Raw genomic sequence first — 25,956 nt, 5'->3', positions numbered from 1 at the left:
TTCAAGATGCTCAGGTGGCTGGTGGCTAGCGTGTTGCAGTTCTAGAACCTTCATCCACTTCTTGGCATACACTCTCTCACTCGGTATGGCTCATCATCTCATTTCCATGTGTCATGTCTCCCCAGCGAGATTCAAAGCCTCCTGGGTCAGAATCCTCACTTTTTCATCCCTGTATCTCCTGTGGTTCCTTAAAGCTGTGTGCCACACTCACGAGGCCCTGCAAGCATGTTTGTTGATGGGAGTGAGCGCTGGGAATTGATTTTTGTGGTTTAGTTATGGCTGTAAATGGTGTATTATAGATTGCCTCTATAGATGCACCCTGCTGCAATATTAGCAGAAACAAGCAGCCTGGTTGTCAGCACAGACGGGGGCCTGGGGCAGATGGGGCTCGCCGACTCAGGCAGGGGAAATCCTGCCAGACCACATACCATTTTTCTGTCTTCAGGGCCTGTCGTTGCTACTGTGTGTGCTCCTCCCTACAACCCCATCTCCCTTAGATCTCAGAGCCCTTGTCAGGGAACATTACACAAAGGATGTGTCTCCAGCATCCTCCCAGCAGGCTGGGAGCTCCTCTGGGCAGGAAACGAGTTTTATTCAGATGGACAAGAGCCTGACCTGCAACAGATGCCACAGAACATGCTTGTCGAGTGAATAAATGAATGGATGGCTGGAGCCAGCCAAACCTCTCATTCACATACTCTTGTACCCAGAAAAATCTTTGAGTGCTTACTATGTGTCAGTAGATACTAAGGATTCAGCCTGAACAAAGTGGATGTGGGCTGTGCCCTCCTGGAGCTCGCATTCTGCAGGTAGGGGGGTTGGATATGGACCCATGGAGCCCCCGGAATACAGGACAGCCTCCCCCAGGCCAAGGGTTATCCTTTAGACCCTGGGCCACAGTAGGCTACCCCCTGAAGCCCGGGTGCTGTGAGGCCCTTACTATTTCAGATTGCATTGATGATGTCATAATGGGCCCTGTGGGATGGACCGAGGACCCTGCAGGTCACAGCAGAGGAGCCAAAGCAGGAGAAGGAGCTGGTGGTGCCCATTCGACCTCCAACAGACCTAGCTTCAGCTCCAGAGGAGGCAGCAGGTGACCATGGCACTCAGCCTCTCTGCCACGTCCATTCCCAACAACTGGCTCCCAGGCTACCCTGAGGTAACCAGGCCTGTGTTCTAAGGCTGTCTTGGTGGGAGCACCCCAGCCAGTCCAGAGTGCCAAGCTGTGAGCCATGCACTTCCCGGGGGATAAAAAGATGACCAGGACTTCAGGCAGGGACCCTCAAGTTGCTGACACACTAGACCTTGAGCAAGTGGCTTCCCAGAACATAATCACTGTCCTCTTGGCTAACTTGGGCATAGCGGTGAGCTAAGTGGTGATGAAAATAACTCCAGTCCAGTGGTTAGGACTCGGCACTTTCACTGCTGAGGGTGTGGGTTCAATCCCTGGTTGGGAAACTAAGGTCCCAAAAGCCTCATAGCATGGCCAAAAAAAAAAAAAAAAAATGGAAATAACTCCATACAGCCCCATCTCATTCCCTGGCTTCTCCCGTGTCATCCCTGAGCATTGCACTGTTCTCAAGGGCTGCCCTTGACACTCTTGGTTTGGAGAATCTAGTGTTTCTCAGAATGTCTAAAGATAGAATTATTTGCAGCATGGTTAAAAACGCACATCACTGGGCCTTCGTGTAAATCTTTCAAAGCAGAATTTTCAAGGGTAGGGCTCATGAATCTGCATTTTAAAAAACACTCAGTAATTCTTACCTTAAGCACTGTCCTAGGGTGGAAATGCCTACCAGAGTCCCCGAGTCCCATGTCTGACTGACCAGGGTTGGCTAGTTTCTCTGTCCAGAGATGGGTATCGGCTTTTGATATTGTATTACTGATGAAAAGCCATGATTTAGAGGCTACTGGCGGCCAGCCGTCACTTGGAAGGAATCAGTGGCCACCGAGAACAGAATTCTCTATCTTTTCGACTCATCTATAAAATGCTTACCTGAGCAGACACTGTTTAAAGGCCATTAAAATACCAGACACAGAATAAGCCAGTCTCTGGGACTTTATAGACATATTTACTCAAACCCAAGTGCTTGCAAAGAGTAAATAATAGGGAAGCAAAATGAGCAGCACCCCTAGAAATACGAACTGAAAGTAAACAACCCTGTTCACTAAAATAAACAGGACAAATCCTGCAAGGATTAAATGACCTCCAGTAAGAGAGGCTCAGAGCCAGCAATGCTCACTCCATCTTGGCTCCCGGAAGAAGGGGAGCTAAGAGCCTGTCCCCGCCACCTGGGGGCATCAGCTGGGGCAGCGGGGGGCAGGGAGGGACATTAGGAGGTCAGGGTCAGGTCTCCAAGGGCAGACAGTAGTTTTGGGGGTGTGAGTGCTTCCCAGAACTCCCTGGCAGCCTGCCACAGGGCCTGAAACCTCCAAGATTAAAGGCCTCTGGTAAAATGCACATTTTCTGGATGTATAGCACCTCAAGTCACTACTATTTGTGATTTATTCATTAATTTCCCAAACGTTTGTTTAGCACTTACTGTGTTTCAGGCCCTGTGCCAGTCACTAAAGATATCAAGGTGAGTAAGGCATAAACCTGCTCTCAAGTTGCTCACAGTTTAGTATGAGAGATAAGACTGAGGAAATAATAATAGCTAACTTTTTCTTGGGCTGCCTAGTTGGTGCTAGTGTTAAAGAACCTGCCTGACAATGCAGGAGACGTAAGAGATGTGGGTTCGATCCCCAGGTTGGGAAGATTCCCAGAAGAGGGCATGGCAACCCACTCCAGTATTCTTGCCTGGATAATCCCATAGACAGAGGAGCCTGGTGGGCTACAGTCCATAGGGTCACAAAGAGTCGGACACAACTGAAGTGACTTAGCATGCATGCAACATGCTTAAAAAGCAACATGCTTTTCTTAATCTTTTTTTAATTGAAGTATAAATTTACAATTCTGTGTTAATTTCAGGTGTATAGCAAAATGATTCAGTTATATATATATATATTCCTTTTCAGATTCTTTTCCATGATAGGTTATTACAAGATATTGAATATAGTTCCCTGTGCTATACACTAGGTCCTTATTGTTCACCTACTTTCCATATAGCAGGGTGTAAGCATAGCTAACATTTATTGATCATTTATTATTTGACCAGGCTTAATGATAAGCACCTCACACACATTATGTCATTTAATCCTCCTAACGTTATCTTATTACTCTTACTTTTCCTCATTTTGCTTCCCTTGTGGTCCAGCTGGTAAAGAATCTGGCTGCAATGGAGGACACCTGGGTTCGATCCCTGGGTGAGAAGATGCCCTGGAGAAGAGAAGGGCTACCCACTCCAGTATTCTGGCCTGGAGAATTCCAGGGACTGTACAGTCCATGGGGTCACAAAGAGTCAGACACGACCGAGCAACTTTCACTTTCACTTTCCCCCATTTTACAGATGAGGGAATTGAGGTTCAGCATCTGTTGATGTTGGTTTGATGGTAAATGTTTAACAGCTTGCTTTCTGGAGGAAAACAAAGCCCTGGTTTGTAGGATGTGCCAGTCACCGTAGTGTGGATTCTCCCAGGCCAGCCTCAAGCCACCAACCTGCTGTCACTGAATGTGGAGTTGGAAGGGGTGGGAGCGTGAGCTGCCTCCAGCATAGCACTGCAATGGCCAATCGACAGAGGAGCCAGAACTTGAACCTAGGGGTGTTTGATCCTGAGCCCTCGCACATAACCACTCTGTTACACTGTCAGTAACTAAACAAGGTCACTGACATTTGAGAGGGAAACACCTCAAGACTGGTGTGAAGTTCTGGTTTTACAGTGCCCCGTAAAACTCCCAAGGTTAATAAGCAGCACTTCCCTGTATCTCTTTGTTTTAATCACCAACAGAAACAGTTGTTTTTCTTTGGAGGGTCATGAAAAAAAAAAAAAACTTTTTATCTTGAAACAATTACACATCTGCAGAAATAGAGAGGCCCCATGTACTCTTCATCAGATATCCCCCAGTGGTTCCCTGTTACACGACTACAATACAATACCACAACCGGGCCAATGATGTTGGGGAAGTGTGTGTGTATAGTTCTATGTCATGTTATCCAAGATTACCAGATATTACAAATACAGGACACTCAGTTAAAAATTTGTTTTTGGTGTAAGTGTGAAAGTGCAAGTGTTACTTGCTTGATTGTGTCCAACTCTTTGTGACCCTATGGACTGTAGCCCACCAGGCTCCTCTGTCCATGGAATTTTCCGGGCAAGAATACTGGAGTGGGTTGCCATGCCCCCCTCCAGGGATCTTCCCAACCCAGGGATGAACCCAGCTCTCCTGAATTGCAGGCAGATTCTTTACCGTCTGAGCCACCAGGGAATCCCATGCACTCTTTGGGACACACTTAGATTAAGAAGTTATCCTTTGTTTATCTGGAATTCAAACTTCACTGGGTGTCCTGTATTTCAACAGGTATCTCTCAAACTTTATCACATGTGTAATCATGCAACCACTATCATAATCAAGGTGTGGAACCATTCCACCACCATCAAGTTATTCCCTGTGGTGCTCTTTGAGAGTCACGCCCATCCCTTTCTCCGCCTTCCTTGGCCCTTGGCAACCACTCCTCTGTTCTCCAAGTCTATAATTTTGTCATTTTCTTAGCTTAGCGTAATGCCTGTGAGATCCATCCAAGTTGCTGTGGTTAGCGGTAGTTTGTTCCTTTTTATTGCTGGGGATTATTCTATGAGGACCATTTCTTGTTATTACTTTTTGGCTGCACTGGGTTTTAGTTGTGGGCTGTGGGTGCTTCACTGGGGTGCGCAGGCTTACTCTAGCTGTGGCCCAAGGACTTCTCCTTGTGGTGGGATGAGAGGCACTTCTCACAAATAACAGAAATTTTATTCCTCAACAATCCTGTGGTTAAGGGGCTTTCCAGGTGGTGCAGTTAGTAAAGAATCCACTAGCCATTGCAGGAGACGAAAAAGACAAGGGTTTGATCCCTGGGTCAGGAAGATTCCCTGGAGAAGGGAATGGCTACCCACTCCAGTATCTTTGCCTGGGAAATCCCATGGACAGAGGAGCCTGGCGGGCTATAGTTCATGCAGTCGCAAAAGTGTTGGACACAACTGAGCGACTAAATAACAACAATAATTAGAAGACTGTGGAATATTTTCTCACATGGCTATATAATAATTTTGCCAGTCATTTGTAGTTGGACACTTAAGTTGTTTCAGTTCACTATTCTGAATGACACTACACTGAAAAAGCAGTTTACATCTGAATCTGTGTACCTGCATTTCAATCCTGAAGATAAATGTTAAGGTTTGAGTTGCTGTATCAAAGGATAGAGTCCCTGATGGCTTAGACAGTAAAGAATCTGCCCAAAATGCAGGAGGCCTGGGTTAGATCCCTGGGTCAGGATGATCCCCTGGAGAAGGGCATGGCAACCCACACTAGGATTCTTGCCTAGAGAATTCCATGGACAGAGGAGCCTGGCAGGCTACAGCCCATGGGGTTGAAGAGAATCAGACACGACTGAGCATGCACACAGTTGTCAATATCCAGTGGTTAAGACTCCACACTTTCTCTCCTGGCGCCCGGGTTCAATCCTTGGTCAGGGAACTAAGATCCCACAAGCCACATAGTGCAGAGAAAAAATAAAATAAAATTAATTCACCTAATAAATATTCATTATTCATCTACTGTGTGCCAGGTACAGACATGAGGCATGGGGAGCTGGCTGAGTCAGTCAGGGTTTTCGCCAGGCAAGTAAGCAAACCTAGAGTGAGCCAAGGACTGGAGGCGTGTGCAAGGGAGTGATTACAATGATGGAGCAGATGAGTTGTACCGAGTTGGAGGTGAGTGAAGAGGAGGGGAGTGAGGAATAGGGAAGAGGTAGGATCAATAGTTTTTAGCTCATGTGCGGGTAAGGAATTAACAGAGTTGAGTGCATTTTTCTGAAGCTTTTCCTGTCTCATTCCCAATTTATTTTTTGTTTAAAATATCAATATCAAAAGACAATTTCCATATCAGAGGGTAATACAGCTTTGGGGGGGGCATTTTTTAATTTTTAAAAATATGTATTTATGTATTACCCTGTGCCAGGTGTTAGCTGCAGCGTGTGGAATCTTCAGTCTTTGTTGTGGCATGCAGGATCTTTAGTTGGGACCTGGGAACTCTTAATTGTGACATGTGAGATCTAGTTCCTTGATCAGGGGTCGAATCCAAGCCCTCTGCATTGAGTGCAGCGTCTTGGCCACTGGATCACCAGGGAAGCCCCACGTGGGGCTTTTTTTTTTAACTGAAAGCTGTAGGGTTAAACCCTAACCAACAAATGCTACCAACTCAATCACGGTGCAGAAACGACAAACATTTAGTCACAGAAAGCACTCAAAGATTATTTTGCCACCTGTTACTTCTTAGTTTCAGTTTTAGTTTTTTTTAAAAAAACTTTTTCTTATTTACTTTTTAAAAGCTTTACTATGTACACACATAGAAAAAAATTCAAAAACTGCAGAAGGATTTATAGGAATCCTTTTCATAGGATAAAGGAAGTTTCCCTCTACCCTCAACTCTCACCTATCACTTTTCTCCTTCCTAGAGTCAGTTACCATTTTTTGTGTGTTTCCTGACATGTCTTAAACATGTAGGAATATGTAGTCGGATATTTATACACATGAATGACAGCACACCATAACTGCCATTCTGCACCACTTGTTTTTTCACTTAATAATATATCTTGGAAGTTGTACCTGTACAGGCACTCATTCTTTTTAACTAAATAAAATGCTTTTTCAAACCTCCCTCCTGCAGCCTTGGTTGAAAATTATAATCTTGCCTGAGCAACTCTCCTCCAGGCACTCTGGGATTTGTAGATCTTACACAGCTGAGTCTTGCTCGGAAAACAGGACTTGAGCAGAAAACACGGGTTGGAAACTTAAGTGGCCATCCAACAACGACGTAAGAGAACAAATTGTGCCGTGTTATGCAAGACCCAGAAGTGAATTATTTACTTAGTTAAACAACCGAGATATCTACCAGCTATGAGGTACCCAGGACTGTCTTAGCATCAGGAAATCAAGGTCTTCTAATTTAGCTTCTCACTGTACCCATTTTAGCAGACAGGGCAGGACACACACACACACACACACACACACACACACACACACACACTCACACTCACTTTAAATGCCTTCTCCCTACAGCATTGCTTTGGTCTTCTCTATCCCAAATGTATTATGTGACAAATTACTACGTAGGAACCATCTCTCATAAACTGATCAGAAAGGACACACATATCAAATCAACTCACACTGAAATGTGTAACAGATTGCTGTGTTAACGCAGGCATTTGCACTTAAATAGTTGTTCAACCAAAAAGATAAATAATAAATGGTAGCATTGTAAACACCAGATAAGGACTGGTGGGGAAGATTTTCTTGAGGAGGCTGAAGGCAAGACTGATTCTCAGAGACATTTTTTGGATAGATGAGGTCCCTTCTTGACTCTTCACTTCACACCCAATGCCATTTCCTTATCCAGAGATGGCCACTCTCCTTCCAAACACATTGCCATGAATTTACATACATATTTATATAAAATCTAGAAATTTAGCTCATTGTGTGAGTTTTACCAAAATATTCTTGTCCTATAAACATTATTCTGGAAATAGCTCTTTTCCTCCCTCAACAGTATATTTGGTACTTTTTCCTATCATAATACATCAAGATTGACCTCACATCATTTCTTAGTGCCACAAGGTACTCTGAAACATTTTGTCTCAAACTTTAATGTGAATACAAATCATCTAGGGATCTCCTTAACATGCAGCTCTGATTTGGTAGATCTGAGGTAAGCCCTGAGATTCTGAATTTCTGAAAAATTCCCAATGACCAAAAAATTGGTCAACCAATCACACCTTGCAGAACAGAGGTGTAGAGTATGGGCGAAGTGGTGTGTTAGAGTCAGCTTGGACCAGCTCATAAGAACTCACCGTCAAATTTCTAGGAATTTTGTGATCCTATTGTTAAACACAGCAATCCTTAAAAATGAAATTATATAAACTTACAACCAAAGAAATTATATTGAAATAGAGGTTATAAATACTCAAAAATCATCACTTTCTTAATTATTTTACTACAAATCTATGTTCCTGAGGTTATTTGTGTCTATTTGCATCCGTTTGGTAGAAATCTACACAATGGTTTGCTTTTCCAAATTCCTTCTCAATTCCACTTTCAGTTCATGTTGGCAGTCTAGAATTAGCCATAGGGAGTGTTTATACCACAGAATTGAGTAGAAAGACATACATGACCCCAGGCTTTCTCCTACATTTGATATTACCAATCTTTTTCATTTTTGCTAATCTGACAAATCAAAAATGCTATCTCACTTTTAACATGCATTTCCCTGGCTACTTGAGATTGGGTCACACAGATGCTCATTCCTAGTAATTTAACAGTTTCTCTTGTTCTGGTAAATAGGACCTTTTTATGATTATATTTTCTGTTTGATTATTGTACAGGAAAGCCGATGATTTTTCAAATCAGGCCACCCCTTCTTCCAGTTCTAACAGCTCGTCAGTTTATTGTCTTGGTAATTACGAAAGTGAAAGTGGAAGTTGCTCAGTCCTGTCCAACTTTTGCAACCCCATACGGAATTCTCCAGGCCAGAACACTAGAGTGGGTAGCCATTCCCTTCTCCAGGGGATCTTCCCAACCCAGGGATCAAAGCAAGATCCTCCCGTGTTGCAGATGGATTCTTTACAAGCTGAGTCACAAGGGAAGCCCTTGGTAAAAAAAAATATAACCCACAAATAGGGACAGATTATGCTTTTACATATAAAATCGTTTTCTGGCACTGGCTCTGACTTCGGATCCACATTGATTACCAGTGATAACAGCTCATCAGCTTCTGATTTGAACAGGGATACTTCTGTATTTCCCCACAATGTCTGCTCTAGATTTCTGGAAAACAGCCTTTATCCTTTCTCTTCTCGTTTCTTGAGAGGATTTTGGTTTTGTTTTTTGTTTGGTTTTTTGGTGGTTCTTTTTTTTTTTTCGGCTGTGCTTGAACCTGCACTCTTGGCAGTGAAAGTGTGGAGTCCTAACCACTGGACCGCTAGGGAATTCCCTGGTTTTGTTTTTATTAAGACTGGATGTTCAATTTTTCAAACATTTACTTTCACTTTTTAAGTTTTGCATTTTATTGATATTTGAATTGCTCACATTAACGTGTATTTTTTTAAAAACATGATACATTTTACTTTTTATTTGAATTGTTTCATTTATTTATTTTTTATTCAAGTACAATTGATTTGCAATTGCTGTGAACAAGTACTCTTCTTTGTGATCAGAACATTAAAGAGTTCTGAGCTAAGTCTCCCTCCCTTACCCTGTTTGCATCCCTGTTTTTGCTCTTGTCTCTGTCCTTGAATGTGTTCCTCCACCAGTAGCCAGCCTCTGGCTCCTCAGAGAGCAAGAATGTTCTCTTCATGTCCCACTCAGCAGTGAATTTTTATACATAATGGCATTCCAGGGAACAATGAGGGAACGCCATGAATTTAACCCATCACCTAGTGTGTATATTCCTGAATGTGCTTAGTCACTCTGTTAGGTCCGACTCTTTGCAACCCCATGGACTGTAGCCCGCCAGGCTCCTCTGCCCATGGGGATTCTCCAGGCAAGAATACTGGAGTGGGTTGCCATGCCCTGCTCCAGGGGAATCTTCCCAACCCAGGAATTGAACCACAGTCTCCTGCATTGCAGGTGGATTCTTTAACAGCTGAGCTACCAGGGAAGCTCATATTCCTGAATACGACATTGCAATATCTATTCCTTTGAATTGAGGGCCGCAGGATCTTTCCAACTACTCCTCACTCCCTTGACATTCCTGCTACTGCTACTGCTAAGTCACATCAGTTGTGTCTGACTCTGTGCGACCCCATAGATGGCAGCCCACCAGGCTCCCGTCCCTGGGATTCTCCAGGCAAGAATACTGGAGTGGGTTGCCATTGATATTCCTATTCCAGTACATAAACAGCAGATTGCTCCATCAACCTGTAATCCCTGGAATGTTTTTAACACCCCTGGTAATTGGCCCCTGTGTTGAACCTAGGGACCATCAAGAGTCCTGATCAGAGTCAATGGCTAGGCAAGGACCTGGGTTTTTTTTTTTGTTTTTTTTTTTTTTAATGTTAACTATACTCCAGTAAAAATTGGAGTATAGTTTACAATGTTGTGTTACTTTCTGCTGTACAGCAAAGTGAATGTTATACATATACATATATACACTCCTTTTTAAGATTCTTTTCCCATATAGATCATTACAGAGTACTGAGTAGAGTTCCCTGTGCTATACAGTAGGTGCTTATTATCTATTTTATATACAGTAGTGTTTATATTGGAGAAGGCAATGGCACCCCACTCCAGTACTCTTGCCTGGAAAATCCCATGGACGGAGGAGCCTGGTAGGCTACAGTCCATGGGGTTGCTAAGAGTTGGACACGACTGAGCGACTTCACTTTCACTTTTCACTTTCATGCGTTGGAGGAGGAAATGGCAACCCACTCCAGTGTTCTTGCCTGGAGAATCCCAGGGACAGAGAAGCCTGCTGGGCTTCCATCTATGGGGTCGCACAGAGTCGGACACGACTGATTCGACTTAGCAGTAACAGCAGCAGCAGTGTTTATACGTCAATCCCAATCTCTGATCTTATCCCTCCCCTCCTTCCTCCTTGGGAACCATAAGTTTGTTTTCTACATTTGTGACCATAGTTCTGTTTTGTAAATAAGTTGATTTGTAGCATATTTTTAGATTCCACATATAAGTGATGTCATATATTTGCCTTTCTTTGCCTTACCTCACTAAGTATGACAATCTCTGGGTCCATCCTTCTCATTGCAAATGGCATTGTATTATTGGTTTTTTTTTATGACTGGGTAATATTCCATTGTATATATGTACCACATCTTCTTTATCCATTGATGCACATTTAGGTAGCATCCATGTCCCAGCTATTGGAAATAGGGCTGCAGTGAACATTGGGATGCATGCATCTTTTCTCTCTCTCTCTCTTTTTAAAATACTGATTTGGCTGTGCCGGGTCTTAGTTGTGGCATGTGGAATCTTTTTGTTGCTGAGTAGTGGCGCAGGCTTAGTTGTCTGCAACATGTGGGATCTTAGTTTCCGACACGGATCAAAACCACATCCGCTGCACTGGAAGGCAGAGTCTGGTTAACCACGGAAGCACCAGGGAAGTCCCATGTATCTTTTGAAATATGACTTTCTCCAGATATATGGCCAGGAGTGGGATTGCTGGGCATATACCGTATGTTAGCTCTACTTTTAGTTTTCTAAGGAACCTCCATACTGTTCTCCCTAGTGGATAGACCAATTTACATTCCCACCAACAGTGTAAGGGGATTCCCTTTTCTCCACACCCTCTGCAGCATTGATTGTAGATTTTAAAATGATGGCCATTATGACCAAATGTGTTCCTGGGTTTTAAAAATTGCTACTTAACACTCTTGACATAGGAATACTGGAATTGCCTACAAGAATATATGGAGTTTGTCTTTTTCTGTCCTTTTTTTTTTCCCTTCACAGCTGCTTTCGAGATCTAGTTCACTGACCAGGGACGGTAAAGATATAAAGTTGAAAGGGCAATGAAGATTAAACTACCTAGCACATTAAGCTTTATTATAAAGCTAAAACTTATCGTCAGCCCTCCATAAACATTAACCATGTTGCTTTTATTACCACCAGAGTGCCTGTGGGGAGAGAGAGCACTTTGTACAACACCCAGGTGACCAGGTGAGCTGGCGGAGGTGTTTTCTCCTGGACTCCCTAACTTGGGGGTTGGGGGTTAAAGAATCGGGCCGGCCGTTCCAGGCTGTCCTAGCACCTCCGGGTCGGCAGAGGGCGTCCGCCACCCCCGTAGAAGAGGCGGAGGGCGGGGCGGGGCGAGCCTCAGGGCCGGGGCGGGGCTATAGCGGCCGGAGTAGGGGCGGGCTGTGCGCAGGGGCCGGGCACTCGGACGCAGGCCCACACGTAAGGCCATGCAGGTAGGTGGTCTCTGTTCGTCCCCGACGAACTTCGATCCTAGATCCGCCCAGGTGCCCGCCCGGGTCCAAGCTCAGCAGCGCGCTTGCTGACGTGGGGGGCTCCCCTCGACCCTAAACGAAACCGAAAGTCTGATCCCAAGTGACTTTACCTTCCCGGGTTGTTCAGGGGTGAGACCCAGGTGGGGTGTTCCCTAGGGGACAGGGCTTTGGTTCTGGGGTGGGGTCACGCACGTGGTGTACGGGCCGGCTCAGAGTTAGGGGCCTCTGATTGCGAGCTCAGAGTTTGGGAACTGACCGGGATTTCCAGCTAGTCGGTCACGTGGGGATGGACTTGGTGGGGCCGGACTGAAACTCGGATTAGGGGGCGGGCCGTCTGGGACCGGCTGGGCCCAGAGCGCAGCGGGAGGGTTGTGATACTTTCCGGTGGGTTGGAGCCCGGCCTTCTGCGTCTCTTGGTGTGGGGACAGGGGCGGAAGCCGAGGTCTGAGCCTGCGAGCCCTCACTCGGTGGGGATTGGCTGGAGAGGTTCCCGAAGCCGAGATGGGTCAGGGGTCCTAGACCTCGTAAGCGTATGAGCGCCCCCCCGACCCCCGTCCCCTAGGTGGCCATGAGCGGCAGGGCCCGCAAAGAGGCGGTGCAGGCCGCGGCCCGGGAACTGCTCAAGTTCGTCAACCGGAGCCCCTCTCCTTTCCACGGTGAGTGACCAGGGCAGGGGGCGGGTAGGGAGCCGGTGTGCCTCCTCCCGGCTTCGATCAACCGTGAGAGGGTTCTTTCCCTACAGCGGTGGCCGAGTGCCGCAGTCGCCTCCTCCAGGCCGGCTTCCAAGAACTCAAGGAGACCGAGAGCTGGGATATCAAGCCGGAGAGCAAGGTACTGGGGATGGGGTGGGGGCGGAGAGGTAGGAACCTGGGCTGGGGCTCTAAGTCCTGTGCTCTGGCTAATCCAGCTCGAAACCCCCACCCCAGTACTTCCTGACCAGGAACTCCTCCACCATCATCGCATTTGCTGTGGGGGGCCAGTACGTTCCCGGCAATGGTTTCAGCCTCATTGGGGCCCACACGGACAGTCCCTGCCTCCGGGTAAGGAAGAGGGGCTGCCCGGGAGAAGGGAGGCATCAGGGGGTGTGCAGAGAAGACTTGTCAGCTCCTTCCTCCACTCTTGGGGCCCTTCTGTGTCACACTACCCGTCCTCTCGGCGCCAAATCATGCCGCCTGGCCTTTTCTGAATTCTTGTTCCCGGCTGTCCCACTCAGGTGAAACGGCGCTCTCGCCGCAGCCAGGTGGGCTTCCAGCAGGTTGGTGTGGAGACCTACGGTGGTGGGATCTGGAGCACCTGGTTTGACCGTGACCTGACCTTGGCTGGACGTGTCATTGTCAAGGTGGGGACTGGGGTTGGATCTGGGAGGCCCTGAGCTTCAGCTGCCTGAAGAATGACTGTCACCTCCCTTCAGGGAACCTGCAGAGAGCCCCCCGGGAAAGGGGGAAGGGGCAGCCTGGGTCAGAGGACCACCTTGGTTAGTCTGGGCGAAGTAGGGGATTTAACCAGCTGCAGACGCAGGGCCCCCCAGCCTGGGCTGACCCTGCCTGTTTGGCCACAGTGCCCTACCTCAGGCCGGCTGGAGCAGCGGCTGGTGCACGTGGACAGGCCCATTCTTCGCATCCCGCACCTGGCCATCCACCTGCAGAGAAATGTCAATGAGAATTTTGGGCCCAACATGGAGATGCACTTGTGAGACAGGGTGAAGGTGGTGGTGGCCTGGAGCTGGGGAGGGTGTGGCGTGGGTGATGGTGGGGGGTGCCTGCTGGGATCTCGGAGACCACTCCCTAATGGTGGCCATGGTCAAGTTCTACCCCAGGGACCCAGCAGATGTCCAGGGCCCTGAGAGCTCTGCTTTGCTGAGAGGGAGCTGGGAATTGAGGGACTGGGGCAGTTCCCCATCAGGGGATGCCTGAGCGCAGGGTCCTGATGCAGGGTGTCCCACCTGCTGTGCCCTCCAGCACTCCCCCCACATCCCCCTCACATGTCTTCCCGCAGGGTCCCCATTCTTGCCACATCCATCCAGGAGGAGCTGGAGAAGGGGACTCCTGAGCCAGGCCCCCTCAATGCTACAGTAAGAGCCACCTGCTCGTGGGGAGGGGCGCAGGGGGGAAGAGACTGGTTCCGGAGAAGGGGAGAGAGTGCGGAGTGAGCCCTCCTCTCAGCACCCCCTGCCCTGCAGGATGAGCGGCACCACTCGGTCCTCACGTCCCTTCTCTGCGCCCATTTGGGGCTGAGCCCCGAGGACATCTTGGAGATGGAACTGTGTCTCGCCGACACTCAGCCAGCGGTGAGGAACTCATGGGTGGGGACCCTGGGATTCCAGCCGGCGCGAGCATGTCTCCCCCTGAAGCGCTCATCACCTCTGCCAGTCCTTCGATTATACTCATCCCTGTTCTCCCTCATAGCTCAGTTGATAAAGAATCTGCCTGCAACGCAGGAGACCCCAGTTCGATTCCTGGGTCCGTGCGCTGGAGAAGGGATCAGCTACCCACTCCAGTATTCTTGGGCTTCCCTGTGGCTCAGCTGGTAAAGAATCTGCCTGTAATGCAGGAGACCTGGGTTTGATCCCTAGGTTGGGAAGATCACCAGGAGAAGGGAATGGCTACCCACTTCAGTATTCTGGCTTGGAGAATTCCATGGACTGTATAGTCCATGGGCTTGCAAAGAGTCAACACGACTGAGTGGCTTTCACTTTCACTTCACTGTTTTCCCAGTAGAGACCACCCCGCTCTGCTTTCATGCAGTGGTTCTCGAAAACAGCAGGTTTCCCACGCCAGGTCTGCCTACTCGGGCTGTTTGGGGTGGGGGCATAAGCTTTCCACAACTTCCAGAGGAGTTTCTGCTACTAGGGTCCCTGTCCACTTTGACCTGTGCTGGCTCCAAACCTCTGAGGACGGGAGGCCTGGACGGGCACCGCCCCCCCTTCCTGGAGCCTGTCCTTGTATCTCTCCCAGTTGCTGACCGTAGGAGATGGCCATGTCTTTGGATGCTCGCCCATGTTTGACATGTGCTCAGCTTCTATTTCTCGCCTAGTCTCCTCTGTTTAGTTCCTTGGCGTTCTCCTTTTCTTGTTTGGTCTCTCCCTTGTCCTGTCCCGTAGGAACTGGTCAGGAACCGCAGGCCTGCACCCTCCTGTCCCTCAGCTCCAGCCTGGCCCTTCTCCATCCTCCTCTCAGCTCAGCAAAGAGGGCTGAGTGCTCTAGGCCAGAGGCTGGGAGAGGTTGGGCAAGGAACCAAGGAGATGTATTCAAACGCAGCTCTTAGGGAGCAGGGAGAAGAGGCTGAGTCCTGGGGAGGGGATGAAGATCAGGATGACCGTCCTGTCTTTCTAGGTCCTGGGTGGTGCCTACGAGGAGTTCATTTTTGCCCCTCGGCTGGACAACCTGCACAGCTGCTTCTGTGCCCTGCAGGTGAGGAGCGGGGCACTCCCAGGAGCACTGCGCGGGAGGACCGCCTTGACTCCTATGGGTCATGAGAAGACCCCTGATGCGGGTGGACCATGGGGAGAGGCCTAAATGCTGCAGCCTCAGTGTCGCTCCTCTGGGCCCCATCTTTGCACTGGCTGGGCTGGAGGGATGAGGTCGACAGGAGGGTTGTTCAGGGCCTCACAGAGACTTGTCCTGCTTCCAAGTTAAGCTCTGCTTTAAAGGAAAGACCCTAGCATCCTGTATAGCAGTATCTTCCCCTCCCTTTAGCCTTCCCCCCCAAGCCCTGGCTTAAGCCCACCCAGCCGCCTTTGAGCCTTGGCATCTCATTGGGTGGCTGCATTGATATTCCCCACCTTCTTTCTACCCTGGTCACTTCCTCCTCCTCCTCACCTATCACCCCTGCTCTTCCCTCTGTCCTTTCCGTTCTCCCCTTTGCACCCCGTCCTGTTCTCAGAGACAGGCTTTGGGCTGTAACTGAGACCAGAGCCAGACCTGGGATTCATAGCCACTTGCGCCGCCAGCCAGCCAGTCGCATCACCTCAACGGAGTCACAGTCACCTCTTTGGCCCTTAGTGTCCTTGCCGAGACCAACTAGTTTACATGACCTGTCTGGTCCTTTTGACTTGCTAGGGTTCTCAGCCCTTCCTGTCCATCTTACACACCCTCCTGCCTTTTGTGTGGGAAGGCATGTGAGGGAGGAGAGGGAGCTTTTCCCCCATCTCGTCGAAAAGGCCCCCCGCATGTCTTCCCACCTGGCAGCGCCCTGAGAGATGCAGCCCGGTGACCGCTGGAGCCCGCTTCACTCAGGCCTTGATGGTGGGAGGCGAGCAAGTGAGCCTCCCAGGTGTTGGTGGGCTGAGTTATGGAAGGAGGAGTGGGGAGGACGATGCTTTTGCCTGCTCTCCCAACAGGCCTTGATCGATTCCTGCTCAGCCCCTGCCTCCCTGGCCGCGGATCCCCACGTGCGCATGATCGCCCTCTACGACAATGAAGAGGTGCTTGGGGAGCTCTGGGGAGGGTCTCCTCCGGGGAGTCTTGTGCAGCCAGTGGTGTCCAGCAGCTGCCACGGGCCAGGGCTCTTCTGGAGGCTCCAGGGATGAGCCAGACACTGCCTGTGCTTGCTCAGCTCTCGGTGTGCCCTCTGGCTCAGCTTGTACCTGCTCCTAGTGTGACGACAACTCCCATGTCTCTGGGTGCCACGTGGTGAGTTCCTGGAGGACAGGGACTCTGCCCTTTCGCACTAGCAGCCCCAGGGCCTGGCGCAGGCTGGGTCCTCACCCTGCCTGGGTTGGGGTGCTTGGGTTAGGGTGCCAGCTGAGACGCCTACACAGCTACACAGCTTCCTGTAACCGCACACGTCAGGGTTAGCAGCTCCTGTCACATGCACGAAAGAAGATTGACCAGGGAGTTGGGGCACCTGGGCTTGAACCCCAGATGGTCAGGGGATAAGGAAGGCAGCCAGGAATGGAAGTGGATTGGACAATTCTCTTTCTCCCCTGGACATGGCCAAGCATTAGACTGTGGCCCCAGCTCACCATCAGCTTTTCGGTGGTATAGGGTTGGGGAAGTGGCTGATAACAGTCCGCATTCCCACCCACTGATTAAGTGGGGGTTCTGAGCCAGTTTGGGCAGTGGGCCCCTCTTCCTGGCCTCCAGCTCCAGACCCCCAGACCAGACCCCCAGAGCCGGGCCTCTGTTGTCACCAGGTGGGGTCAGAGAGCGCACAGGGCGCACAGTCACTGCTGACGGAGCTGGTGCTGCGGCGGATCTCGGCTTCGCCCCAGCACCTGACGGCCTTCGAGGAAGCCATCCCCAAGTCCTACATGATCAGCGCAGACATGGCCCATGCCGTGCACCCCAACTACCTGTGAGTCTCCTGCACTGGGCATACAGGCCTCACATAGCTGGAGACTGGAGCCGCGACCTGCCTTCAGGCTCAGCCCTGGGCTTGGGGCTCCGCCTCTCCCCTTCCCCTTCCTCCTCATTCTGCCAGGAGGTTCCGTGGGGATTTCCTTTTGACTGCTCTGTAGCCTGACTTGGTCAAAGTCACGTCATGCCTAACCCATCCAAAGAGGCTCTGTCTACAGACTTACTTCTGCACGCACCCCCCCGCCCGCCCCCCGTTGCAAGAGGCTGCCTGGAGCCCTGTGTTTAGCTTGACTCTGAGGTCCTGCAGGCTGGGTGGGAAAGAATGCCGTATTAGCAATGTCTGCCGTGAGCGAATGGTGCGTGTTGACAGCTGCTGTTGGCCATCCCTGGCCCTTCTCGGTCTCTTACAGGGACAAGCATGAGGAGAACCACAGGCCCTTATTCCACAAGGTGAGGCGCTCCTGCTTCTCCTCTGGTGTCTGGAGGCCTGACTGTTTCCAGGCCCCGTCCTGTTCCTCTGGACCTGTCAGGCATCTCTGCCTCCCTCTCAACTCCTGGTTTCCCTCTCCCCAGGGCCCTGTGATCAAGGTGAACAGCAAGCAACGCTATGCCTCAAATGCGGTTTCAGAGGCCCTGATCCGAGAGGTGGCCAGCAGTGTCGGGGTGCCCCTGCAGGTGAGGATGGACCCTGCCTGGGAAGGTGGGGTGGGGGGCACAGGCAGATGGTCCCCCAGTAAGGAGGGCCTGGTAGACAGTCTTTAGTGGAGGAGGGTCCTAGTTGAGTGAGGAGCAGTGGGGTTGGATATACCCCCACCAGAGCCAGGAACTGTTCCCAGAGCCAGGAACAGTTCTGGTTCTGACGGGATGCTAGTCCTGTGACCCTGGACTCGTCTCCTGACTTCCCTTGATTTTGTTTCCACTCCTGGAAAATGGGGTCCTCGTGGCACATGGAGAGTTAGTCCTACCGCTTTCCCACCCAGCACCTCCAGCTCCCCTGTGTCTCTCTTACACGCCCTGGGGGCTTCCATAAGAGAAGTTCAGGGCCAGGAAACCTGGAACTCATTGTCACTCTTGCTTTGGCAACGGCCCATCTAGTCAGAGAGAGAGGGAAGGAGGGAAAAATATGCAATGATTAAGATCTATGTTAGGATAATAAATGTTTCAAGGGCTGGAGCCCAGGTGGTCCGGTGATAGACATAGCAGGGAGGTCCTAATAAGTTAGGACTAGACATCCTGAACTCCAGCCTAGGGCTCGCTCTGCCCATATAGCTTCCCCCACCTCACACTGTAGAACTGAGTTGTTCCATTCTCAGTAAGGCCTCTCTGAGGGGGTGACATTTGAGCTGAGACCTAAGCATTGAGAATGAGGCTGCTATGAGTAAATAGCATCCCTGCCTGAGGACGAGAATTAGTCACTCAGTCGTGTCTGAGTCTTTGTGACCCCATGGACTACAGCCCGCCAGGCTCCGCTGTCCATGGAATTCTCTAGGCAAGAATACTGGAGTGGCTTGCCATTTCCTTCTCCAGGGGATCTTTCTGACCCAGGGATTGAACCCGAGTCTCCTGCATTGCAGGCAAATTCTTTACTGTCTGAGCCACCAGGGAAGCCCCAAGGCAAAAGCCCCCAGTGGGCAGGAGTGATCTTGGTCCATTAGGAGCAGCCAGAGCTGAGAGCATGAGGGGGAGGAGCCAGTCTTGCTGGGCCTCCTAGGCAGGAAGGGTGTTTGGATCTTTTGCTAAGGCAGTAGGAGGACATTGGGGGATTTCTCTTCAACAGCTTACAGCAGAAGCAGGACATGTGTACTTTAGAAAATATAAATGGAAATGAGAAAATAAAACTTAATCCCAAGAGATTTGTACGTACTCTTCCAGATTTTTTTCTATGTATATACTTAACACACGTTTTGTTAAAAAAAAAATGAAATCATCATGGATATATCTTCTGTTTCCTCTTTTCACTCAGTGTTCTCCATCTTTCTACTTCAGAAAATTTTAGTTTCCATAAATTTGTCTCATTTCATACACAGATCATTTTCAGTTATCCCCAAAGCATTCTTTACAGTCTGTCCCACTTTGGTTTCCAGTCCAGGATCGTGTGTTATATCTGGCTGTTTATCTAGCATAGCTACCCCACCTACTTTTGTTGTTGTTCTTCTTTTTTTAAATAACATTGACTTATTGAAGAAACCAGGCTCATCATCCCATGTGGTGTCTCCTTCCTTTTTGGATTTTCCTGGTTGCTTCCTCATGGTGTCATTGAGTTTAAGCCTCTAGCCCGTGTATTTCCTGCAATCTAGAATTCATATCTAAAGGCTTGATGGATTCAGGTTAAACCTTTTTGGCCAGAAGACATCGTGAGAGGTGTGTCCTCCACGTTGTCTCACCCACACACTATCTGGGTGATTCACCCGTAGTGATAATAAGGTTGATCACCACACTGGGAGGATTGCCCTCAGTCCCTCTGCTGCGTGGAGGTATTTCTCCTTTGACCGGACAGTAACCTGTACAAGTGATGAGCTTCCCATCAATCAGACAAGTGCTGAGTTTTAACACTAATTGATAATCCTTGCCTAAGTCCATAATTTCATCAGTGTTTACTGAAGAAATGCCCCCGTCCATTTTTTTTTATTCCTTTTGCATTTATTAGCTATCATTCTTCTGTGAAGTAGAACTTTCTCCCATCCAGTAGGGCCATTTGATTATTGTGAAGTATGGTTGCTCCTGGAAAGTTAGGACAAATACTTACTGTTCCCTTTAATAACCAGTTTTCAAGGTGAAGTGTTTTAATGGCTGCCTCCCTTTTTGATGGTCTTGTAAATTGAGAATCATAGATTTCCGCTGGTTCAGGTGGATCTGGTCCACATAGTCATGTCATTTCACGCTCAAATTGTCCTGACTTTGACCAGCGGGAGTCCTTTCCACATAACTCCTGTGTTCTCTGTCATGACTCTGGGTAGTTGTCTTGCTTTTTGGCCCAAGAGGAAATTTCAGGCTCATCTTGCTCATTTCTCTCCCCAGACTTGGTGGCCTTTGATGGATATTGATGTCAGAGGCTTGTCTAGCATCATGAGTGTTCTTTGTTATTGTGGGGGCGGGGGGAGGAATGCTTTGGGGTCATTTCTAAGGACATAGGAAAAATGTACATATTTTAAAAATCGTGAGTTAATACTGCGATTCTCATTTTTAAAAAAAGAACAGTTACTACTTGGTTTTGTAATTTTCTTTTATGTGGAAAATCTTGATGTCTACCATCGTTATTATGATGGTATGTTTACCATCACATATTTACTTTTGTTTACCAGAATACAAATCAAGTAGTTTAAAACTTCCCATAGCTATATTTTTAAAACCACTAAGATTCAGATCAGATCAGATCAGATCAGTCGCTCAGTCGTGTCCGACTCTTTGCGACCCCATGAATCGCAGCACGCCAGGCCTCCCAGTCCATCACCAACTCCCGGAGTTCACTCAGACTCACGTCCATCGAGTCAGTGATGCCATCCAGCCATCTCATCCTCTGTCCTCCCCTTCTCCTCCTGCCCCCAATCCCTCCCAGCATCACAGTCTTTTCCAATGAGTCAACTCTTTGCATGAGGTGGCCAAAGTACTGGAGTTTCAGCTTTAGCATCATTCCTTCCAAAAAAATCCCAGGGCTGATCTCCTTCAGAATGGACTGGTTGGATCTCCTTGCAGTCCAAGGGACTCTCAAGAGTCTTCTCCAACACCGCAGTTCAAAAGCATCAATTCTTCAGCGCTCAGCCTTCTTCACAGTCCAAGTCTCACATCCACACGTGAACACAGGAAAAACCATAGCCTTGACTAGATGGACCTTTGTTGGCAAAGTAATGTCTCTGCTTTTGAATATGCTATCTAGGTTGGTTATAACTTTCCTTCCAAGGAGTAAGTATCTTTTAATTTCATGGCTGCAGTCACCATCTGCAGTGATTTTGGAGACAAAATAAAGTCTGACACTGTTTCCACTGTTTCCCCATCTATTTCCCATGAAGTGATGGGACCGGATGCCATGATCTTCGTTTTCTGAATGTTGAGCTTTAAGCCAACTTTTTCACTCTCCACTTTCACTTTCATCAAGAGGCTTTTTAGTTCCTCTTCACTTTCTGCCATAAGGGTGGTGTCATCTGCATATCTGAGGTTATTGATATTTCTCCCTGCAATCTTGATTCCAGCTTGTGTTTCTTCCAGTCCAGCGTTTCTCATGATGTACTCTGCATATAAGTTAAATAAACAGGGTGACAATATACAGTCTTAACGAACTCCTTTTCCTATTTGGAACCAGTCTGTTGTTCCATGTCCAGTTCTAACTGTTGCTTCCTGACCTGCATACAAATTTCTCAGGAGGCAGATCAGGTGGTCTGGTATTCCCATCTCTTTCAGAATTTTCCACAGTTTATTGTGATCCACACAGTCAAAGGCTTTGGCATAGTCAATAAAGCAGAAATAGATGCTTTTCTGGAACTCTCTTGCTTTTTCCATGATCCAGCGGATGTTGGCAATTTGATCTGTGGTTCCTCTGCCTTTTCTAAAACCAGCTTGAACATCAGGAAGTTCACGGTTCACATATTGCTGAAGCCTGGCTTGGAGAATTTTGAGCATTACTTTACTAGCGTGTGAGATGAGTGCAATTGTGCGGTCGTTTGAGCATTCTTTGGCATTGCCTTTCTTTGGGATTGGAATGAAAACTGACCTTTTTCAGTCCTGTGGCCACTGCTGAGTTTTCCAAATTTGCTAGCATGTTGAGTGCAGCACTTTCACAACATCATCTTTCAGGATTTGGAATAGCTCAACTGGAATTCTATCACCTCCACTAGATTTGTTCGTAGTGGGCTTTCTAAGGCCCACTTGACTTCACGTTCCAGGATGTCTGGCTCTAGGTCAGTGATCACACCATCATGATTATCTGGGTCGTGAAGATCTTTTTTGTACAGTTCTTCTCTGTATTCTTGCCACCTCTTCTTAATATCTTCTGCTTCTGTTAGGTCCATACTATTTCTGTCCTTTATCAAGCTCATCTTTGCATGAAATATTCCTTTGGTATCTCTGATTTTCTTGAAGAGATCCCTAGTCTTTCCCATTCTGTTGTTTTCCTCTATTTCTTTGCATTGATCGCTGAAGAAGGCTTTCTTATCTCTTCTTGCTATTCTTTGGAACTCTGCATTCAGATGTTTATATCTTTCCTTTTCTCTTTGCTTTTCGCTTCTCTTCTTTTCACAGCTATTTGTAAGGCCTCCCCAGACAGCCATTTTGCTTTTTTGCATTTCTTTTCCAAGGGGGTGGTCTTGATCCCTGTCTCCTGTACAATGTCACGAACCTCATTCCATAGTTCATCAGGCACTCTATCTATCAAATCTAGGCCCTTAAATCTATTTCTCGCTTCCACTGCATAATCATAAGGGATTTGATTTAGGTCATACCTGAATGGTCTAGTGGTTTTCCCTACTTTCTTCAATTTCAGTCTGAATTTGGCAATAAGGAGTTCATGGTCTGAGCCACAGTCAGCTCCTGGTCTTGTTTTTGCTGACTGTATAGAGCTTCTCCATCTTTGGCTGCAAAGCATATAATCAATCTGATTTCGGTGTTGACCATCTGGTGATGTCCATGTATAGAGTTTTCTCTTGTGTTGTTGGAAGAGGGTGTTTGTTATGACCAGTGCATTTTCTTGGCAAAACTCTATCAGCCTTTGCCCTGCTTCATTCCGTATTCCAAGGCCAAATTTGCCTGTTACTCCAGGTGTTTCTTGCATTCCAGTCCCCTATAATGAAAAGGACATCTTTTTTGGGTGTTAGTTCTAAAAGGTCTTCTAGGTCTTCATAGAACCATTCAACTTCAGCTTCTTCAGCGTTACTGGTTGGGGCATAGACTTGGATTACTGTGATATTGAATGGTTTGCCTTGGAAACGAACAGAGATCATTTTGTCGTTTTTGAGATTGCATCCAAGTACTGCATTTCGGACTCTCTTGTTGACCGTGATGGCCACTCCATTTCTTCTGAGGGATTCCTGCCTGCAGTAGTAGATATAATGGTCATCTGAGTTAAATTCACCCATTCCAGTCCATTTCAGTTCACTGATTCCTAGAATGTCGACATTCACTCTTGCCATCTCCTGTTTGACCACTTCCAATTTGCCTTACATTCCAGGTTCCTATGCAATATTGCTCTTTACAGCATCGGACCTTGCTTCTATCACCAGTCACATCCACAGCTGGGTATTCTTTTTGCTTTGGCTCCATCCCTTCATTGTTTCTGGAGTTATTTCTCCACTGATCTCCAGTAGCATATTGGGCACCTACTGACCTGGGGAGTTTCTCTTTCAGTATCCTATCATTTTGCCTTTTCATACTGTTCATGGCGTTCTCAAGGCAAGAATATGAAGTGATTTGCCATTCCCTTCTCCAGTGGACCACATTCTGTCAGATCTCTCCGTAAGATTACTGAGTGACTTTTCTTTATGTGTGGGTGGGGTGGGGTGCATGTTACGAAGCAAGGGGACATAAAGGGTACATATATATTTCCAGTCCCCCTGCCCGCTGCTTGGGGAATGGATTGTGTGAAAGGCAGTACGAGGTAGTTAGAACTGTGCTGGTGGTAGTGCAGATGGAGAGAATGGGACCGATTCAGAATATCCTGTCCTTCGGGCCTGCCTTAGTGTCAGCCTTGTGACTTTACACCGGTCACGTCCACTCTTTGGGGAGGTCGGAGTGGACATTGTACCAGACTCCTTTCAGCCCCTCAGTTCTAAGGTGACTTCCTCCTGGGTCTTAAGAAACAGGTGTTACATGTTGCTCGTGAACGGCTCTCCCTCTCCGCAGGATCTCATGGTCCTTAAGAAACAGGTGTTACATGTTGCTCGTGAACGGCTCTCCCTCTCCGCAGGATCTCATGGTCCTTAAGAAACAGGTGTTACATGTTGCTCGTGAACGGCTCTCCCTCTCCGCAGGATCTCATGGTCCTTAAGAAAAGGTGTTACATGTTGCTCGTGAACGGCTCTCCCTCTCCGCAGGATCTCATGGTCCTTAAGAAACAGGTGTTACATGTTGCTCGTGAACGGCTCTCCCTCTCCGCAGGATCTCATGGTCCTTAAGAAACAGGTGTTACATGTTGCTCGTGAACGGCCCTTCCTCTCCGCAGGATCTCATGGTCCTTAAGAAAAGGTGTTACATGTTGCTCGTGAACGGCTCTCCCTCTCCGCAGGATCTCATGGTCCTTAAGAAAAGGTGTTACATGTTGCTCGTGAACGGCTCTCCCTCTCCGCAGGATCTCATGGTCCTTAAGAAACAGGTGTTACATGTTGCTCGTGAACGGCTCTCCCTCTCCGCAGGATCTCATGGTCCTTAAGAAACAGGTGTTACATGTTGCTCGTGAACGGCTCTCCCTCTCCGCAGGATCTCATGGTCCTTAAGAAACAGGTGTTACATGTTGCTCGTGAACGGCTCTCCCTCTCCGCAGGATCTCATGGTCCTTAAGAAACAGGTGTTACATGTTGCTCGTGAACGGCCCTTCCTCTCCGCAGGATCTCATGGTCCGGAATGACTCGCCCTGCGGCACCACCATCGGACCTATCTTGGCCTCTCGGTTAGGTCTGCGGGTGCTGGATTTAGGCAGCCCCCAGCTGGCCATGCATTCCATCCGGGAGACAGCCTGCACCACAGGAGTTCTCCAGACCATCACTCTCTTTAAGGTGACTCTGAACCCTCTCCCCCGTCACTGTGGGAGCCAGGCTCCCTCCCCATCTGGTACCTGGATCAGTCCTGGGGCACCATCACCAAGTGAGCGGCCCGTGCACGGGGCTGGTTGTCTTAGTGCTACCGTGTAGGGAAAGTAGGGTCCCCCTTCTTCTCAAAGCTCAGGGGCCCTCATCAGCCCCCAGAGGATAATGAAAAGTTGGAGAGGAGATTGGGGATGAGAAGACTGACAGCAGTCAACTGTGGGCGAAGCAACTACGCCTTCCTCTCTTGCTGGGCTGTGTTGGTAGACAGTGAGCAGTGGGGCACCCCCCATCTGGTCTCCACTAACTGCAAATCCCATGTTGCCTTCTCTTTTAGGGCTTCTTTGAGCTGTTCCCTTCTCTGAGCCGTAGCCTCCTGGTAGACTGAGACCTCTGGAGAAACTTCTCTCACACGTGAGAGGGGAAGTTCTCAGCTGAGCTGAAGCTGGATTATTAAAGTGGATTTTTCACTCAAGCTCATTCCGTTGCACTTATTTGGAGGTTGGCGGGGTGGGGGGTTCGGGCCTGGCTTAAACCTCTGAGTGCAGAACAGGCGGGGAAGTTAGGGTACAGGTAGAGGAGGCCGCAGATCCTGGGAGAGCTCATGGAGACTGGATTTCAAGTCTGTTTTTCTTTTTTCTTAAGCTCATGCCTAAGTGAAGAGGTGGGTGAGTTCACAATGGGAAGGTCACGTCTTCTCCCATCCCCAGTCCTTCCATTCCCAGAATAGTTTGGGAGCCCAGCCTGGCCCTCAGGTCTGAGTGCTCAGCGTTAGATGCCCCCAGAGCCTCCCTGGGCGGCTCAGGCTGTTCCCCTTTGCACCCATCCCTTTCCCACCCCTCC

General features: G+C 48.5%; 1 protein-coding gene across 4 annotated transcripts; it reads left to right on the top strand.

Moving 5' to 3' along the window:
* Window positions 1–1,006: 1,006 nt before the first annotated feature.
* DNPEP (aspartyl aminopeptidase) lies at window positions 1,007–25,588 on the top strand. Of its 4 annotated transcripts, none has more exons than XM_061385818.1 (16): window positions 1,007–1,159; window positions 11,755–11,802; window positions 12,655–12,748; window positions 12,835–12,923; window positions 13,019–13,132; window positions 13,306–13,431; window positions 13,651–13,781; window positions 14,088–14,163; window positions 14,272–14,379; window positions 15,425–15,502; window positions 16,432–16,515; window positions 17,227–17,387; window positions 17,800–17,839; window positions 17,963–18,064; window positions 24,919–25,086; window positions 25,451–25,588. In XM_061385818.1, the coding sequence occupies exons 1-16, from the start codon at window positions 1,100–1,102 to the stop codon at window positions 25,499–25,501; spliced, it is 1,530 nt and encodes a 509-aa protein (XP_061241802.1). In that variant the 5' UTR covers window positions 1,007–1,099; the 3' UTR covers window positions 25,502–25,588. The 4 variants fall into 4 exon arrangements, with proteins under 4 accessions (XP_061241802.1, XP_061241819.1, XP_061241808.1 ...); XM_061385835.1 differs by having other exon boundaries at window positions 1,009–1,093; XM_061385824.1 differs by lacking the exon at window positions 1,007–1,159 and adding an exon at window positions 5,708–5,847.
* The last annotated feature ends 368 nt before the right edge of the window (window positions 25,589–25,956 follow it).

Source organism: Bos javanicus, chromosome 2 (genome assembly GCF_032452875.1).
Source record: "Bos javanicus breed banteng chromosome 2, ARS-OSU_banteng_1.0, whole genome shotgun sequence".
NCBI lineage: Eukaryota > Metazoa > Chordata > Mammalia > Artiodactyla > Bovidae > Bos > Bos javanicus.
This window is presented reverse-complemented; position numbering and strand designations above follow the sequence as displayed.

Excerpts from the sequence above, each read along its gene's own strand:
- DNPEP (XM_061385818.1), top strand. The coding sequence starts at position 1,100 with ATGGCACTCAGCCTCTCTGCCACGTCCATTCCCAACAACTGGCTCCCA. Across the intron at positions 15,503-16,431 it reads GCTGCTTCTGTGCCCTGCAG|GCCTTGATCGATTCCTGCTC; the intron begins GTGAGGAGCGGG and ends CTCTCCCAACAG. Across the intron at positions 25,087-25,450 it reads AGACCATCACTCTCTTTAAG|GGCTTCTTTGAGCTGTTCCC; the intron begins GTGACTCTGAAC and ends CTTCTCTTTTAG.